This window comes from Hippocampus guttulatus, chromosome 8, assembly GCF_054856545.1.
Source record: "Hippocampus guttulatus isolate MCC_2025c chromosome 8, RoL_Hgut_1.0, whole genome shotgun sequence".
Classification (NCBI taxonomy): domain Eukaryota; kingdom Metazoa; phylum Chordata; class Actinopteri; order Syngnathiformes; family Syngnathidae; genus Hippocampus; species Hippocampus guttulatus.
In genome coordinates this window covers 15066076-15086532 of record NC_141268.1, presented here as the reverse complement: position 1 = coordinate 15086532, position 20457 = coordinate 15066076, and the positions used below count along the sequence as shown (strand labels likewise).

Sequence of the window (20457 nt, the reverse complement as noted above, 5' to 3'; positions counted from 1 at the left end):
GACTTGCGTCAACAGCGAGGCAGACCGCGAGCTCGCACCAGGGCGGGCACCAAACTCACAGCAATATTTGACACATCCACCTCCTGTACTTCTGGACATTGACAAATTATTTATTTCAGTTAAAAATACAGTGAGTTCATCAGAGAGGATATATTGCAGACTAATTACAAACAATAATTGTTGCAAGAAATGTCATAGAAATTTGAATCTGACAAAAGTATAACCTTTACCTTCAACAAGATTGTCTATAATTTTGTTTTGCGCCTCGTGACACAACCCTTCACTTTGCTACCTACCTCCGGTCCATGTTTGATATGGCATATGTCATGTCACCAAAAAGCAAAGTGATGACTTGTCACCCATGAAATATGAAAAATATCAAAAAACAAAAAAAACAAAGGCATTGTTTGAAAAGTGATTGAGGAATTAAGAGTGTGCGCAAGGTGTGTGGCCCCTAATAGCCTTACAGTCAGTCTATGCATGAGACTAAGTTTGCATTCACTATATGATTGGTTTTATTTGCAACTAAATTGAAGTTCACTAGTCCACTAGCATTTCATTTTGAACATTTTCACGTTATTACGGTGTTTTTTAAAAAAAATATAAACTTCCATATACATTAGACACCATGTAAAAGACACCGTATACATTAGAGCACAGGTGTCAAAGTCAAGGCCCGGGGGCCATATTCGGCCCGGCACATCATTTTATGTGGCCCGCAAAAGCAATTAACGTGTCAACTTCCATTGCTAAAGTCTGTACTGAAATTTAAAAATGTGATTGTGTCATAAATAGCGTTGAAATGTTGCAATCATTTTGTTTACACTCACCAATAATTGAACAACCAACAAACAAATAACTGTTTTTAAGATGCGTCACAAGGAAGCAGTGACGGGTTCGACGAAGGCCGAAGTGACATCCGAAACTGTCAGCTCAGTAAGAGGTTTTCTCTTCACCAAACGAGACCAATGTCTTGAAAAAAAGAAACTTTAAACCTAATTTAACAAACAGATAGTTGACTTGAGTGATTCCAAAACTAGTAATCCATCAATTTGATGTGTACAAGTAATAATACAATGAGATGATGACGTAAACATTTATTCATAACGGCCCTCCGAGGGAAGATGTACTGTAACTCCAAAGTGGCCCACGACAAAAATGAGTTTGACAACCTTGCACTAGAGTAAGAAAATGCTCTTTGTTAATTTTTAAGAGACACAGCACTAACTGCCTGAAGTTGCTCTTAAATGTTTAACTTAATCAATACAGCAGATCCCGGAGAAGCAAATGGGCCAGGATACTGCCACTTAAAAAAGGAACACTCGTGTTAGCGCAGAAGAGATGGAAGGGAGCCGTACTGACAAAGAGTTAAGATTCCAAATCGTGCATTTTATTCATATTAATTTCAGACCTGTCAGGGTGTGGAAGTATATAATCCCGATCCAAACCAAAAGTTGTAAAAATATCACGGTTAAGGGTAAAGTATGAGCCTTAATGGAGACTTCTTTCTTCTTACTTTTTTCTTTTCTGATTGATATAAAAATGATTTATTAGATACAATCACATAACGGGGTAGGACTAGATAAGTTTTTTTACTTCTTCCTACTCCCTTGAACATAATAACTGTGTTGAATGAAGATTGATTTCTTTCTTTTTACTTTTTTTATCTACCTTATTTTCTGTCAAATTATTACTGTATATATGTTTTATGTTCAATAAACAAACAAACAAACCTCCCTCTTGTCTTAATTTTATTTAAATATGAGGAGGCGGGAAAACACATTGTCCTAGTGACTGCCTACAGTCTTCCCCGCTACATTTGAGGTGTGCAGCTACAGGGAGAGCACTATAGTGCCACCTGTTGGTCACAAACAGAATGATGACAATTTTAAGCAGCCCCACTAGTCTAAACATGGCAATCTGATTCATATTGTACGTATGGAATATGAATTAATTTGTTTTTGTGAAGGTTTCACTGTTACAACATTGCCAGGAATTATTCAACTTCTGGAAAACAATGTTTCAACTGTTAATTATTCACGATGTCAAGAAATGCAAGTAAAACAATACAGGCAACGTCCCATTGTAAAGCCTCTATTACATTTGCTTTTTTTTTTCACTGATAAGAATGACTATAATGGTTTTTCCATTTTATATCGACTTCCTGCTTCGATCATTAATCAGTGCAAATATTTATCCACGTGGCTCTCCAACATGCATCCCACAGGGAGACAATAAACAGAATCAATATTTGCACCCATGCGCCATTTCTCCAGGCAGTACAGCACAGCGCAAGTCGCTCATCTCTTTTAATGAGGGCTGTGGCCTTAACATGTAGCTTGTTCCCACTGCAGTTCCTGGATGCTGCTGTTGTGATATGCGCTCAGGAGGCGCATGTCCACAGGGACAAGCTGCCCAAAAATTTTACGCATACACATAAACAATTGCGCAAATGTGTTGCTTTTAAAATATCACGTACTCTATTTCGAAACATGAAATTGTCTTAGGATAAACACTGGATACTGTCTAATGTGTGCAACAGTGCTAAAATGTTTGGAAGTACACAAAATGTGGCAGTGCGGTGCCCACGCTAGCTGTGTTCCCCCCCCCCCCACAGTTCGAAACAAGCTTTCCATGTAGAGAACCGCAGTCGGAGCAGAAACTTGGCATGAAAGTCATCCGAGAACATGAATTTACTTTCACACTATGGTGTGCATATAAATAAGATAGTCTGACTTGTTTTCTGTGAGGAGTTCTCTTGATTTCCCTAAATAAGATCTGAGGGTGAGGTGTAAGCTGGTCTTAAAATTGGCAGGGTCTGTGAGATTGTGTGTCGGTTCTGCACCGGTTTACTCAGTGCGCTTGTTAGGATGTCTCATTGAAACCTTGTCCTAATCATGTGGAGTAAAAAGAGGTGGGCAATTTACTAAATTTTTGAGGTCCGTCATTTGTCATCCGTCAGCGACCTGGATAGCGGCCTGTTATCGTTAGTCCGTCATTTTTGTCAAGCTGAACCAAACTGTGACCGAAAGTCGGTACCTCGTGTTATTTCAGTCACACTCCCGTCATCGGTTGCGTCGGTAAATTTCACCAATCCACCAGTCTGTAAATGGCTGCCAAGACAAGTTTACAGACATGTACTGTACATTTCACAAATTCACATACACTTATTTGCCAATCTATTGAACTGTAAAAGTACAGAGAGCGGAAGCCCGCTAGTGGCTGTTTCAACTCAAAAAATGGCAACAAGTTTTCATTTAAATTTTAAAATGGCTTACCTTAACCAGAAGTCACAGTTCCGCCTTATGGCCAAGGATAAAATCAAATCTTAGTGCACTCGATAAACTCTATAAGCGCTCGTCATTGTCTTCTATTTCTTCTTTTTGGTTCATTGGCAGATGACAGCTCTTTGGCGCATACTGCCACATACTGTACAGGAAGCGCAAAGCATTTCCATATATAGTCAACGGAACCAACGCCGGTTAAAGGAGGTAATTTTTGCTGTGAAGTACCCAAAATAATCATTTGGATTATTTCCCCAAAAGACGACACATATAATCATCATCAACACGACATCACGATTCAACTTCATGGCCCTCACAACTTCAAGTTGTAAGAAGTAACAGGTATAAAAAGGATAAATGCTACATAGTGTGAGCAATAAATATGCATCATTTACATGGCAGCCGTAAAACTGGCAAGCATAGAGAGCATACGGCTTACAGGCAGTCATAAACAAGACCCCATCATGACGCTCATGTTGCTCTGCTCCCTCGTAGCTGGCTTAGGCTGCTTGTTATCGTCGTGTGATTAAAACACATAGTTATGGGCAGGGGCGTAGTGGCAATCGAGATTGGTGATCTAGTACCAGGCGAAATTGCGACGCAACAGGGCATGTTCCCAAACGCACCCTTTCCCCGTCTACGAATACATTTCGGTGCATGTCTGCATGCTGATTCCCCAACGGCATTCCCCAAATGAATTTTCATGTTTGAATGTAGGTGCCAGTATATCCATGTTTATGGGCAAGGTTGTCATCCTTCATCTAAAAAAAAACAAAAAAAAAACTTTACTTTGCATTTAGACCTACAAGCCCACTGTATTAATTATTTATTATCTAACCCTTTTTTAGGGTTCATCAGCCAATTCTGCATTCATCTCACTTCACTCATGTGCAATTAAAGTCAGAATCTGAGTATAATCAAACTGCATAAAACAAATCAAGACCATGCGATACGCATCCTTTCTTTAACCGTGGGTGTGGAAGTGCCTGAGGACTGGTGCATGACAGTGTCACGACATTACATAAGAGCAATATCTCCATCGTGCGCATCGGATGGAAAACAAACTCACAAATTCAAAAAGCCTCCAGCGTTACACTGTGATTCAAATCGGGAGGAGCTGCAGCTACATTCAAAATAGGTTTCAGAAAATGTCAGCAAAGCAGGCCTTTCGACACATCTGCTCCTTTTGTCCATAATCACGGGGTCAATGCGGAGGACGAATCTGGCATCCAGTTAATATTTACTCACCCACGCTGTCAAGAAAGTGTGTAATTTGCATTCCAGACTGCCTGCAGAGGACGAATGGCATTCCGATTGGAGGGGATTGGACTGATGTGCGCTGAAAGACAACATGAGTCTTAACCGGGAAAGAGGTCAAGGCTACGCACGGGATGGAGATCAAGGTTTTTGCCAGAAACTGCAGGCAAAGAAAGTTAAGACACCTTTGATGAAGGGGACGTTGAGAAGCTGACGCGTGGCAAGGTCAAATCTGTTGCAAGAAGAGGGTAAGAGGGTGGCACCTCCAAGGTAAAGAATAAAAGTGTCGACATCAATGACAAAAAAAGAATTCTGGACAGAACATCATAATGACTCTCCCATCGAATAATCAAGTAATCCATCGTCAGCGTTCCACCGAGAGGGGGCGCTAATAGGTTGTGAAAAGGTCATAAAGGGTTAAGAGAAACTGGTCTTATGTGGCCTGAAATGTCTTGCCGTACAATGGTGCCGGCTATACCTCGAGGCAAAAAATTTTCATTAGATCATCTTTTGGTCAACCCAGCTCTGAAAGAAATCTTTGTCCACCTTAACATGTGTTTTGCAAGCTGTCGAAACACAATGCCAAAACAGCAGATGGCAGAATAATCACGAACCACAAAACGAAATCCAGACAACGTCCATCCACGGCACGGGTCACACTAGTCAAGCAATCCGAACTTTTTGTGTCAAGCGTACTTGGGCATGATACAGACTCTTGTGTGAGTGGCCTCTGCCACTTTAAAGGCAAATGAGGCTAAAGCTTCTATAATAGGCTGTGAACTTCTGGTTAAAGGCCAATGTACTTTCAGACTTAGCTGGATGTAATCAGCAGAAATCAAATCAATAAACATCAAGTAATGACATGCACAAAAAGGATTAGCCTGCGCATGTGTGTGTGTGTGTGTGTGTGTGTGTGTGTGCGTGTGTGCGTGTGTGTGCGTGCATGTGTTTGTGTGTTGCTTCCACAATGGGTGCTGCCATCGTGCGGAGGCACTAAGGTTCTTCTGCCCAACTTCTCAACTTTTTAACCCTCCCAGTCACACTTCTTCCGTTGACCAATTTTTTAGTCCCAGAAAGAAAATGTCCATCTCTTCAACAAAAAGGAACCCTTTGAAAGAATGTTTCAAATGAATGTTTCCCAAGAATAAGCGCAGTCATATGCAAAATGCAGAATTTGGTTTTCACAACAAAATGTAAATGAATCCCCAATGACTTAAAGACTTGATGGGTTGATATTACCATCGATATCTTATTTCCATATCAACGGGCTCAACCTGCATGGAAAATATGAGTGGATTGATGAGTGAAGATTATGGGGAGAGGGAGGACTAAACTATATTCATTTTCAAGAGGGGGAAACCACCTATGATGTGTTTAGAAGACACACGGCTGCTGCAAGTAAGGCGTCCTACTGGCTGAGATGCATACAACCATCACAAATACTTCCACTTGCAATCAATCAATCAGGGTCGACCAGTAGACTGCTCATAAAGCATCCCGGGATAATAAGACGATGTTCTTCAGGATAGTAAGAAGAGGAAAACTACTCATGTCTACAAACGGAGTCTGAGCAAAGCTGTCCCACTTAGGTGGCTAAATAAGGTAACAGGAATAATAATGACTTGGTATGACGCACTGCACTTCTGCATCACAACTACAACAACAATAAGATCACAGATGTTGTTTTACTCAAACGAAAGCGGAATATTAAATTGCTCAAGAATGCAATAACTCAATTACATGCTGGGAGGGGTTGAGTTAAAAACGTGAGCAAAGTGTCATCTGAATCACAGGCGTCTAAATATAGAATCATGCGTCCACAGCCTGGTGGTTCCTCCGCAGACGCGGAGATGACAAGAAGCCAACAACAAAGCTATATTCATTGTAAACTAATCATTTCCAGGTTTTAAATTGCCACTCGAGCGGGGGATTTTTCATCACATTGACGATTCCAGAAAGACCCTCAAGAATCAAGGACATCGTGTTGGTAATAAAAACATAACGGCGGAAGGGTGGCATTAATTATGAAGGAGAGGGAGCTTATTCTCTCTCCAGGCTGCACCTCATACCACTGACATACACCGGTGTGTGCTCCTTCAAAATCCCACCAAGCGCACAAGCAAAATCCATTCTGGGGACACATACTCCGACTGACTCTCATTTCACCCTGCGCGCTCAGGACGGCATGCCTGCCATTCTGCACCAGCCCACGCAGGCAGGGCTGAGAGCAAGGGCGTGGTCAATGACAGGAGTGAGCGCTCAGGGGGCCTGCCTGTGAAACATTAAAGATGCAAAGGGGATGAAGTGGAATCAAAGCAGGTGCAATCCTGCCACGCCTTCCTTCTACCTCTGTCTCCTTTAGTGCTCCCTCAGTAGCTGACGAAAAGCAAGGGAGGGTCAGCCTTGAATGGTGTAACGCCCGAGCCGCTCGACTGATGCAGAAAAAGAACTGCGAATGGATCACCATGAGTATTACATTTGGGTTCATCACGTCTGCGTGGAGAAGCGTCAATGTCTCTGCTTTGTTTGATCACGGTTACGGAAAAAGAATGTTGATCTTCAAAGACACCGACACGAAAGGACTTTTTCTGTGGACCCAGCAGCCGAATCCATTTTCATTTGTTTGCACCTGGAATGCCCCCGACATCAAGGCGCAGCTTTATAAAAATTTTCATTTAACACAATCATGAATGTGGTTGTGGTTTCCAGTGGCGTAGAACAGGTCTACATTATCGTTAAATTGGGACGCTGGACAGGATGCTGACATTTCAACTTCAGCTGTTCTGATCAATAAAACAATGAATACCGTATTGGCCTGAATATAAGACGGTGTTTTTTTTGCATTGAAATAAGACTGAAAAAGTGGGGGTCGTCTTATATTTGGGGTCTAGACATTAGACCCATTCACGACACTAGATGGCGCCAGATATCATTGAAGCGAATGCTTAACTTGACTCAACAGGCCAAAGTGAACCCCTGTCACGAAGAATAAAAATAAAAATAGCGGTAAGAAAGAAAAGACATGAAAATAATATAAGAGATAACTGAAAATGGAGAAACGTAGCGACGATCTGGAGAAAAGTGGGTCAAAGATCGGCCAGGTTAACCGGCAGCTGAGGAGAAGTTATGATGTAATTTACATTTCAAAAACCAGAAGCCATTCATTTACAAATGTGATTGCACTTTAGTTTACATATTTAAATGTTCAGATATTAAGGTTTGAATGAGGCAAAATAACATGCTTTTTCTCTCAAATATATATAATCTTTTTTTCAGATGTACTGTAATTATTTTCTGTATAAGAATTAATTTGGTGTTCAAAAAGTCTTTTTTCAAACTTGAGTCTTGAAAAAGAGGGGGTCGTCTTAAATCAGGGCCGTCTTATATTCGGGCCAATAAGGCACTTGGAACGCACCAACACAGATGTTTGTACGGTGCCAATGTAGTAATGCTCCAAACATTTTGACACTGATACCCACTTTACCAACCTGACAGTATCCTCCCCGAGCATGCGGCGCTAAGTTCGACAGATCGTGAACAGTTCTTCAAAAAGAGTATGCTTGCAAAAGCTCTTTATGGACACTCCCAGTTGTAGTTTATTCCAACTTAAAAAAACAAATAATTGCAGTCAACCTTTTAAGCACTACAGGGGTCTGAAAATCACAGAATCCTTAATTGCTTATAGCCAGAAACAAGACCTGCTTCATCTCTATCTCTCGCATTTTGCATGATGTGATTAAAAGAACATGCGTGAATGATGTGAATGTAATATGCATAGCAGGCAAATAGTGAGGTTGGATGTAAAACAACAACAACAACAACAATTGTGCTGGCAAACATTTGGCCTACTTGCTGTACGCTTAGAGGTGTTAACCAGGATTCCGTATTGCGGTTGGTGTGTCAAAACATTACTATTCACTGAGCAACTTCCTGCACAATATTTTGTTGATTTCTCCTCTGCTCACGTTAAACATTCGCTCTCTAAGACTCTTTAGAAGGTGCAAAGCTTTCACATTGTTGCAACACTAAATGCTGTCGAGAAAAAACACTTTTAATATTGCTTCAGGGACCTTGCAGATCACTCGGCACCAAACGGCTAACAAACTGAAGGTGGATTCAGTTTAAATCATTTGCACTTTGCCAACTTCAGAAAATGACACTGTCGCACAGTGTGTCAGGACTGTGCCAGAGAGAGTTGACGCTCGAGTAAGTAGATGTAGACAAAACGACGTCAGTAGTGTCTCCCTACGTTCAAATTTGCTCGCACGCTGCTAAACCTACTCAATTAATCATACAGGCTATATACGCACGCATTTCGAGCACATTCGCATAGCACCCTCTAAACCGAGCCTGCATAAACTCTGCTCCATTATGCATGAGGCTCGTCGGAGCTGCTATATGCATAGCGCACTTGCCGGTCCGCAAGTCAAACCGGATAGGGTGGGGTCGGGTGTGATTAGCCCATAAGAGTGTCCGTGAACAGCGGCTCCTCAGTGACCTGTCACAGCACTCGGGGGTCAGTTGATGGACTGTGACATGCCTTTCTGTTGCGGAGACCAACATGAGCGTGTTCAAACCACATCTCAGCTACCTTGTCAAGATCCATACAGGCGCTGGTTATGTCACAATTATTACTAGACAGATAGCTGGTATTTGCTGTTATTTTCATGCCGACAGCACATCTGCCTCGTAGCCACGGGGCTCCCGGGTCTCTGGTCTGGAGTTTGCGTGCTCTCTATGTTCTCTCGAGGTATGCTGGCTTCCTCCAACTTTCTCTTCTCATATTAGGTTAGGTGAAGACTCTAAACAGTCCACTTGCGCAGCAGTCATGAATCTCCAGCATTTGCATGACGTCACGTAAGACGAGAAGAAGGAAATCATATACAAGAATTAAGCAAACCCACATTCAAAGCAGTAAAACTGGACACACAACGTACACATTTGGAAGTGCTAGTTCAAAACTCCAACTCACACAACATGTACTTTGGTGCAAGACCAATTGAGGGTTTGACAAACTGGTAAATGATGATACATTGATGGAATCTGTGGCATATTATGAATAACGGTTATTTGAACATTAGTAATTTAATTTTCAGGTAATGTTAAGAGTGCTACATTGTACCCCCCCCACCCCAAAAAAAACAACAAAATCGTATTTTGTGAACCATCTCTTGTAAGTTACGGGTAAATATCCAGGTACTGTATTTTCCACACTAAAAGGCGCACTAGATTATGAGGCGCACCTTCAATGAATGGCCTATTTTGTCTTTTTTTTTCATATATTGGGCGCGCCGCATTATAAGACGCATGCTCAAGGAAATGCCAACAGAACACTACACTACGCTACACACTGATTTTTACTGATCAGATGTCAGTAAAACCTATTTAATAAATCAGCGACACAGTTCACTTAACCAACAGCAAGTTATAACTATGACTCGTTAACGTTGAACTCTCTTGCCGCTGCTCTAGTTCCATGTTGAACTGCGAAACCGATCGCCTTAAGTTTGAACTCTGCGTTGTAAGCATGTCTCTAGCAAGGAGCCATTTTGGGGTTGACATATTACCGTAATGACCATACACAAGGTGCATCGGATTTGAAGGCACGTTGTGAGCTTTTAAGAAAATGGAAAGCTTTTAGGTGTGCCTTTTAGTGCGGAAAATACGGTAAATATCCAAGAGGCTCGGCCTTCTGACCTTCTGACCTTATGATTAGAAATTAGTCAGTAAATAATAGCTCAATTGCCGGATGTGGAGCTTCTAGCTCAGCCAGGGCTGCAATCATGTATTCACTGGTGTGTGCGCACAAGTGTGGGTGGGAGAGCCTCAGGGCAGCAGAAAGGAAGCAGCTGGTGCCCGCCAAAGAGGCGCATAGCAGTCTATGGTGACTTAGGCAACGCAAAATGTTTGTTCCTTTTTGGTTGGAATACCCCCACGCTATTTCTATTTGGATTAAGAGATTAATATATCCTTTATTTGTCACGCAATGGGGAAATTTACAGTCAGAGTTCAGAAAGGAATATCTGAATACATAAAAATGTGTTAAAATGACAATTAAAGATGAGGCTACTACAACTTAATTCCTATTGCTTGTTGTAAACTATAAGTGATGTCAGTACCTCAATGTAGGATTTGAGCCTCGGGTAGACCCTGAAAGGTGCCAGGATGTAGGAGAGCGAGGTGGTGCTGGGGAAGCTGGTGGTCACGGCATGGTTCACTTCCGGCACAGAAAACATCTTGAAGCCAAACTTTTCATAAAGCTTCTGCAGGTCTTCATCTGGTTTCTCTTCTCCCTCAGACAGAATGCTGCCAACGACGTAGCGGCACTTCTCCGCTGGCCTCTAAAAGACAGAAATTGAAGGGGGGAAAAAAAGGTCAGAAGAGTGTGTGTGTGTGGGGGGGGGGGGGGGTCTTATGCCATAAGTCATTAAAATCGCTATGGTTCTTGCTCAGAAAAAGATCATCTTTGAAGATCAATTGAAAAATTAAATAAGGGTGTACTTATTCAACCGTTGAGACGTCGTGGATCTGACATTCCCACAAAGTTCCGAAAAGATGAGGTGAAATGTATGATGAAAGATTGTAAGATGCGACTTTGGAATATTTACTGGTTTGACCTTGGTATAATGGGACTGCAGTGGTTCAGATAGCTGGCATGGAATCAAGCCTCATTGCCTCATTCATCTCTCGATAGCATTTTAAGTGTTACCCCCTCTCACGAACTTGTCAGATATCCGATACGATAACATTTAGTCAGTTTAAAAAAAGTCTGATCGAACCAAAACCGTCTTGACATTATAAGGTTAGATTAAATGATGGCTGGCAGTCTACTTTACCGAGGGTCAGCACAAAGCTAAAACCTGAAGCGGTAAATATAGAAAGCCTGAATGTTAAGCGGTGGATATGTTGCACATTCACATAGTGTAGAGAGCAGGAGCAGAGAGCTGACAGCTGTGGAGAACATCTGCGCCACAGACTACCACAAAGGTTCATCTCAACTGTCTGAGGCATTGGGAGAGACTTTGAAAACTATCAAACGCGTCAGTCTGAACACGACACACTAACAAACAATGCAGAAGAAGAACAAGGGTCTGAAAGAGCAGAAAGTCGGTGGAGGAATGTACCGTAGTTATTTCGAGCCGCGTATTGTCAAACATTAGAAAGACGCGGCAATGACAAATCTGTTCAGTTCGGCACGTTTTGAATCACAACTGGTCACGGATGAACGATGGAACGATATGAATGGACAAGAGAAAGTAGAGTCTGTTTGGCCTGAGCATGATGCCGTCATCAACGTTGTCCAACGATATTATCAAATCGCAGTTTTTATAAACGGTAATTTTGGTTGGCTTTTTTTTTTTAACCTTCAGTTCTTTACCGCCATTCTCTCTCCCTCACAGTGCGTCAACACCTATGTATGCAGATGCGACAGCGACAGCAACAGACTGACAATCACAAAGGCACTTGTCAGTCACATGAAGATGTGACAGCACATCACCCACTTGCGTCTGGTTGAAGTTTCCGCATCAGAAAAATAAAGGACTGTTTGAACAGTCCAACATTTTTTTTGTTAGTTTCCTCTAAAATGGTCACACCATGTATGAAGGATAGTCAAACACCTTATAGCTTGAACACTGTAATTATGCATTACAGGACAATAAGGTATAATACAACATATCACGAACAATCCCTGCCGCAAAGAGCAAGAAAAATATGAGATTATTTTATGTAATGAAATGTCATATATTAAAAGTTTAAACCTGATATACGGTATATACACCAACAACTATGATCCCAAAACAGTTCTATATCATTTCTGACATTATACTTAAAATAAATGCAAAAAATGCACTCAAAATGCTCGTTGATATGCTCATGCACTCATCCGGGAGGCAACATTTCAATGAACTACCTTGACACCAATTCCGACTTAGACAAGGCTCTCTTGGCATCGGAGGGCGGTTCAGAAAGAGCACAATGACAGCGAAGTTTTTCAGATAAAAATAGTCAACCACCAACATGCGGGGTGGGGGCGTATTGTGCAGTGAATCTCTGAAGGAAATTCCCCTGAAGCTGTGCAATTCAGAATGTAACCAAAAAAAAAAAAATGGAGGAGAAAATGTGATTTGACAAACCTTTCAGATTTCAATGAAAGGAAATACACAAGTCAATTCCAGAACACGGAACATGTTCTTTGATCAACTGAAACACTAACTTTTCAAATAACAGTCTCTGTTACTTGTAGAAATGTTGAGGTAGGCCATGAAGAAAGTTGAAACTGACATGGCATGGAAAAACCAAGCCAACCAGTAAATAAGAAGCTTTGGAGCAGCACCGAGCTGCAGTATCATGAATTTAAGATCAACATCACACTGACGGAAACGTGACTGAAATATATTTCCCCTTAAAGTTAGCAAGATAAATCTCTCCAGCAATATAATGAAAAGAGAGAGGAGCCCTCAAAGAGGGTGATGACATGACGCATACAGTCCACTATGAGGCTCTAAATAAGTCATTTTGCAACGTAGTTTGTGAGGCAGAAATGTGTATTTTGTGTCCCATCAAAACACATTGAATAGCAAAACTGAGAACCAACTTGCGAGACAATCCCAAAAAGCAAGACAAATCAGCCACACGTGGGAAGTAAGCTGTCGAGGCAAGCTTTGGTACTTACGCCGCAGCACCTAGCTAGCAACAAACTTTAGCCGTCTACTGCTGCGGCTAAATATGTTGCGGAAGTCACTGAAGTCCACACCTCTGTGACGGCGAATAAGTTACACCTCTAACAAGTATCGTTCTCACGATGATGAGGAAAGACATCGAAGTAATGGTAATTACGAAGCTAACCTAAGATTGACAATGCTAGAGCTTTTAACAAAGTAAGAACGCGCTTGGGTGATCAAGTCCACTTTTCACGGCCTTTTTGGGTGGAACCGCGTTAAAGTGGAGAGAATCCAACTTTGAACATCAAAATAGCAGGCAAATTAATAAATGCCTGGACTCAGGAGAGAAAATCATTCTTGCTCAACAAAGCCTGACATGAAATTACTTCCGTTAAACAGTACGTCAGCCACGAAGCGTGGACTCATAAGGTTAATAGTATATTAATACAGTGTAAAAATATTTGTAACATCAATAATGTTATTTGTTTGTTTTCACAATAGTCCTTAGCTTTGATTTTGACTTTTGAGGACTGCACATGTATTATGTTCTCAAAATTACCTTTCTGTTAGATTTTTTTTAAATCAATTAGCTTTGTTTCTTAATAAGTTTGCTGCTATCACAATGTGAATTGAGGAAATAACAACTGTTGATTATGTAAAAAAAATAATAATAATAAAAAATAAGTTAATTTGTATTTGTATTGTTTAATTTAAAAACTTGCTTCAGGTCCATAGGATTAACCTGCAATAAAATTGCTCCACAAAATTTGAAAGTTACTCCTCAAACGAAGTCAGTGCTTCGCAAAACTACTCCGGTTAGACAAAATAATATTTTGAGCCTTGTAGTGTATCATGTATTTGTATAAAATAAAAAAATGGTGGTCTGTTTCTTTAAGACCTACATGCTGCTACTTGCTGCTCAATGACAACACCCGTCTGTGGAGCGCTGGCGCTGAGGGGCGCACAGATGGGAGCCACCATCACTCATCCACAAGTGTCTGGCATCCCCACATAATTATCACATTGAAAACGCTCCTTTTCCTATCGGTCTCATTTCGCACCTCATGGTGTGCGCGTTGAGCTGCACTTTGGTTTTAACGCGCGAGAATTCTGCACTATTAAATAGATTGTTGTATGATATTCCGCAACGCCCGTGAATATATGCGTCTGAAAGGCAATGGTGACAGCAGATACTATTGGTTCGAGTCTACACTGTCACCTGGCAAGGAGCCACAGCAGCGTTTTCAACAGCAGTCTTCTGCTGCTTTTGACAGTGAATTATTCATACAAGAAAGAGCGGCAGGACATCCTGGCTCTGTCAATAGCTGTGTCTGCATTACCAGACGATATGACGAAAGCCAATATACATCTATTGTAAAGGACAATGTGGTATTCGTGTTGATGGAAATCTTTTGTTAGAAAGCGTTACAGTAACTTTCAACAGAACGGCTGGAATAATGTTTTCTAGTTAAAAAAAAAAGCCTCGTAATTTGCCATAGGTTAAGTTTGGGAATTCTGGAAATTTAAACAATTGGAAACTTTCCAAGGAAATTCAAGGGAATTAAAATTATAGGGACAGCCATTTGCAGGGACAAAGAAAAAGATGCGCATTCACTTCAATTAAAATCAACAATGACTATTTTTCAAAGTTAAAAACAAAGACTACATTTGGATCACATAACACATGAAAACTCATTCAAAACAGTATCCTTGTTAATATTCATTAAAAGAATAATGGCAGTCCTATGGGGAAGTGGAGGGTATTTACCTGTGTTAATTAGGACCCGCAGTTTTTTTTTAAGAAATTGAAGAATGATCAAAGCCTTTCGCTGATTCAATTGTTATTTTGAGCTGCTTCATTTGGACCTTATTGTCGTCAGTCAAGATTTACGAGTGTTGGTCGACATGAGCCTCTTTGCTTTGTCCTATCAAATGGATCAGGCTATCAACAACTGTGTTCCCTTTCAACACGGATACACAGCGATAGTACACAACGACAATGTAAGCAGCCTCACACTGGGGGGGAGACAATAGCTGTCCTCCCACTTTTCTTCTTTTGGCACATTGCTGCCATCTTCTCACGTGCTGTTCTGATTATGAGATGTTTGCCACAGCCGTAGCGTGCTAATGATATCATGTAGGACTCCGGCTGTCATTCTCATCCTATACAGTTGCACAAATGAAGAGTTGTGCTTCCACAAGACAGACAACAACTTCTACATATTGATCAGATGTTTGTATGTATGCAATGTTACACAGTCAATTTGCTGTTTAAACAGGCTGCTAATACACATAATAATACTAATCAGTTTCTGGGGGCTGTTTGACCATGATTTGTCTTGATTTTGAATTGATTTTACCCTCAAGAATTTTTTTTCCCCCAAGAATCACCAACATTGTATCATTAACCCTTTCAGGGATATAACAATTGTTTGTTGTTATATCGGTCAAAGACCGATTGATATAAAAATGATTTATTAGATATAAACACATAACGGGGTAGGACTAGATACGTTTTTTACTTCTTCCTACTCCCTTGAACATAATAACTGTGTTGAATGAAGACTGATTTATTTCTTTTTACTATTTTATCTACCTTATTTTCTGTCAAATTATTACTGTATATGTTTTATGTTCAATAAACAACAACAACAACAACAAAAAGACGGGTTTTGAAAGTTCAGTCCCAAGTGTCAGAGCAGGGGAACAGTAGGCTCCTTCCAAACAATTCTTTTTCACTGTGGTAGCTGCAGGACAGGCTTCTGAGACTTTTGATAGCTTCAGGTGAAGCAGAGCATGAGACTCTGGGATGGACTGTGGAACATTCGCCTCAGTCACAAGACAGTATACAGACATAATATTTCTCCACTATGCTGCAAAAAAATAAAAATAATCAGATCAGAGCATCTGAACTCGTGCAGGAATCGGCCTGCATGTATTTCTGAGGATCCCAGGCAGAGGACACGTACAGTTAACCTTCATTGAACATGTGAGGCACTTAGTTCGAACAAATGGTGCCAATTCTCACCTTTACCTGATACTCTTAAGCAATGTCTCCGAGGGTCTGTTGGGAGAAAAAGTAATTTCAAAAGCATGTCTTTGCCCGAGGCTACAAGGGCTATTTTTGATGGATGAGGGCTCTGAAACAATAAAAAGGTACAGCTGACAGAGGTAATTCTTTATTAGCAGACACATAATGAGGATTTACGCTCTTCATCTTGCCCGCTCTTGGCCTTGCATCTCTTCCCTCCTGGCCATCCGCACTTGGTGCGGATTGTTTTCGAGTGTGGGCCCCTTCTGCAAGTGGTTGCAGGTTGTGTGGTGTGTAGAGGGGGTACTTGTTCAAACCAGGCCAGGTGCCAACTTTGGCTTCAGGCTGAGGACACCGTGCTCATTAAAAACCAACAGCCAAGCAATAATTTTCTTTTTAAAAATATAGGATGACGGCGACGCTCCTTGAGAGTCTACGATGTGTTCCTTTTGCATTGCTAACTAATATCAGGGCTGTACTATCAGAAGTCTTTGTTATTCCTTTTTTTTTTTCTGTCAATCCATCCAGAACCAAGTACAGCACCGGTCCCTTTAGGTGACGCTGAGACCTGGCTGGTAAATACACGCTTCATCCTGGGAGCCTTGGCATCTACGATTACTGGCAACGGCAAGCGAACGGCTGGAGGCGGGACGTGGTTATCCTTGGCCGCAGTTGCGGATCTGGTCATCCAGCTGGCCGCGGCGTGGCCCTCCCCCTCGGCCAGATGTCGCAGAGCGAGGAGATGGTCTTCTCTAATAGGAGAGATGAACAAATTGCTCCCTCATCTGCATTAGCAGACTGCCTCGCCAACTAATGTTTCGCTCCCTTTTGCAAACTATGATTAATACCGGGCCATTTCATCCATTTTTCTGAGCATGGTGAAAAAAACAAAAAAAACAATCAAGCCACAGAACTGATGGTGTGGAAGATTGAAAGACATTCCTCAATACCTTGTTTCTCTGACTAATAGCAGCATGCGTGCTAATGTCTCAGTTTGTAGGAAAAAAAAAGAATGAATGTCGCATCCTTGGGCACACACACACACACACACACACGCACACACGCACACACGCACACACACACAATATTATGGGGGGAAAAAAATACAACAGTCCCCCCAGCATGGTTCAGTCTGTGTGCTCATTTTGCAGAAGCTCTCTATGGAGGCGTCCATAAACACGAAATGGGAGCTTAGCGTACTGGCAGCATTGAATCACATTGACTCTGGAACCCATGGAAGCGGACGACAAGAGTATGAACATGGGGGGGGGGGGGTTTCAATTTATGTCCGCATTTAAAAGTGGCGATGAGCCCTCCACCTTTCATGTTCTTTCCGTCAACAGACATACAAGCGGCGATAAAATGCAGATAAATTTGACAGGGGAGCGCAGCGGCGCCGGGCGCTCTGATCAGGCATTCTCATTGATGAATTGGATCACTGCGATGCTCTCAAGGTGAGTCAGACTAAATCCAATTTATACACCTCTTGCCAGCTATTGCCACCCCTCAACTCATCCCTCTGTGCCACTCCCACGCATGTCTACGTGTGAAATGGTTTTCTGCTCTGCCTGCCACAAGAAGCCTCAGGAGCAACAGAAAAACACACATGGACTTTGAGCACCATATGACACTATTGAACAACCTGGGTATGTATGTACAAAGCATTAAAAGTTGCACATTTTGGAAACCAACACACATTTTCAAGAAAAATATGCCTTAGGAGTGCCTTCAGAACATGACATGACAGATGGCAATCGCACATCACACATTGCTCAATTTGATTTTCAAAATATGTCGATGGACAAGGTCTTTTTTCGATGATGTTTCAAAATAAAAAGTTAACGTGTATGTAAAATAATTCTCATATTACACGGACGATGAATTGCACTTGTCATAGTTTGGCTAGTCCTGCGACTCAAGTGCGACTTGTATATATTCAAATTAGAGCTTGGACTAACATCCCAAATCTCCATTCCCTGATCACATTTACTTTTTGACATTTGGCAATTATTTTTGGTATTTGCCAACCGCAAAACGAAAGAAGTAGTCGTAGTAGTGGTAGTAGTTGTCAGCGTCATGACAACTACTGTGTGATGTGAAAGCTACTTTAACACACATCTTCCTTATGCCCAAACAAGTACTTACAGCACCAAAAGACGCAATAACCAACCAGAGTTCAACCTGTGGCCAAAATATGACAGGGGAAGCTTTTTTAAACTAAAAAGAAAAACCTTTCCGAAGTTAAGAACAAAGCTTTTGTCCAAACGGAACTAGAATTACTTTACCAATATCTGATCAACTAATACATATTTTTTTACTTTTTATCTGCCTTAAGTCAATTATTTAATTCAATAAATGAAAAAAACCCCGAATACAGTTATTTTTAAAAAACATTTTAGGGGGAAGAAAATGGCTGCATAGCTTCAATATAAGTGGACTGTTGATAATGTAAATGCTAAGTGGGCCGGATAAAAGAACAGACCGGGCAAAATGTATCTCGCAAAACCATACTGTGCAATTAAATGTACAATTTGGAAAAGAAAAATCCTAATTTCCAGTGTCACTCGCATCTCAAGGCACAACTCAATAGGCTATTTCAAATATTTTATGTAGGCCGTCAAATGCTCAAGGTTTTAATTATTGTACAAAGAAATCAAGATGTTGATCAGGACCCCAGAACGAATTGTGTTAGTAATCTGAGTTGCTCACTCTCTGCTGAATTATTGCATCCACCCTGGCGACACACCCACAGGCCCCTGCCCACTCTCTGTGATGAATCTTGCAGCCAGCCTGCCTGCCTATGGAGCGGTTACTCTTTTTACGCCCTGCTACACGACAAGAGCTTGTTTACCTCATCGGGAAATCTGTTACGGAAGCAATCGAAAGAACAGAGAGAAAAAAACCTTACCCTCAGGATCTTCTTTGATCATAAATGATAACCTCAAATGTGGCTGATCTGGGTTTGTTTGGTGCACCTGCAGGCCAGCAAATTAACCCTAGGCTAAAGTGCTCAATTCCTCAGGCTTGTGTTTGCAATTACAAGCACATATGCAAACAGTCACAAGCATGGATGCGCATAACAAATCAAAACAGTTCAAGGGGGAGCAACGAGATGTTGGGCTAATTGGCCAGTGTTGACTCACAGACCGTCCTAAACAATGCAAGAGAAGGTCAGCTACGCCGCAGACAGTTCAAACCACACAAAGTTGCCAACACTTGTCAAATGAACAACAGAAACTATACTGAAAGTCAATATGAAAGTTACTTCATGTAATAGATGTGATCCACACTGCAACATCACAGACTTAACAATTTACACCAAGTAATGCAGGGTTTATTACATTTTATCTATTTTCTGTAGCACTTGGCCTCAGTAGGAGTCAACATTCTATCGCAGCGCATAGTCACACGTGGACAAAACTGTTGCTATAGTCCCGCGGATCTTACAGTTCTGAATATGTGCAAGTGTAGTCACAGGGACATCAAGATGCCGCATAGGTTTAAAGCTTTTATTCCAGACAAGCTTTCAGACTTTAAACCTGTATTGAAAAGAATATTTGTTAGGAGGAACACTATAGCGCTGTCAAGCTGCAAGGAAAACGTCTTCTAGCCTTTACCGTTAATGTGCTTGTGTGCATTTTGGTTTCTAATATCTGTACATATCATTTCCTTCACTTCCTTTGGTCCGGATTTAGTGTGGTGCACACCATCTCACCAAAGAGCACTGTGATTACTTCTCACCATTTGAATAAGATTACCGACCGATTACAAGTTTGAAGATGCCTGTGATGCTAATTAGGGGATGAAACTTGGTTGAACATGTCTCTGTGGTCAAATTATTTTCTTATAATCTTTTTTCTGGGTTTACAGTACCATCATTTCTGTCAAGGACAATTCATGAGTTTGTTTGACTGGTTGATTTTCTAAAAATAATTCTGTTCAGCCCACAATTCAAAAGCAATGTCTGATTTTCACTGGTTGATTTTCATCATGTTTTCATTTAATATCAAGTTATTTCTGTGACTAGGGGTACCACCAATTTTGTCCACGTGCGTATAGACAAACAACAACTATACAAGCTGACCATTCACACCCATGGGCAATTTAGAAGATAACAAGCATGTTTATAAAATGCAGGAATACGCAGAAGCGCACGGAGAAAGGCCACACAAGCGCAAGGAAAACTTGCAAACGCCACACAGGAAGGCCAGAGCCAAGATTC

General features: G+C 41.3%; 1 protein-coding gene across 1 annotated transcript in view; it reads right to left on the bottom strand.

Annotated features, from left to right (window-relative positions):
* tex264a (testis expressed 264, ER-phagy receptor a) overlaps nucleotides 1-20457 on the bottom strand; it is a 49393-nt gene that overhangs the window by 23506 nt on the left and 5430 nt on the right. Inside the window, exon 2 of the mRNA XM_086118711.1 lies at nucleotides 10661-10882. Coding sequence (XP_085974837.1) covers nucleotides 10661-10882 — 222 coding nt within the window. The remainder of the gene's footprint in view (nucleotides 1-10660; nucleotides 10883-20457) is intronic.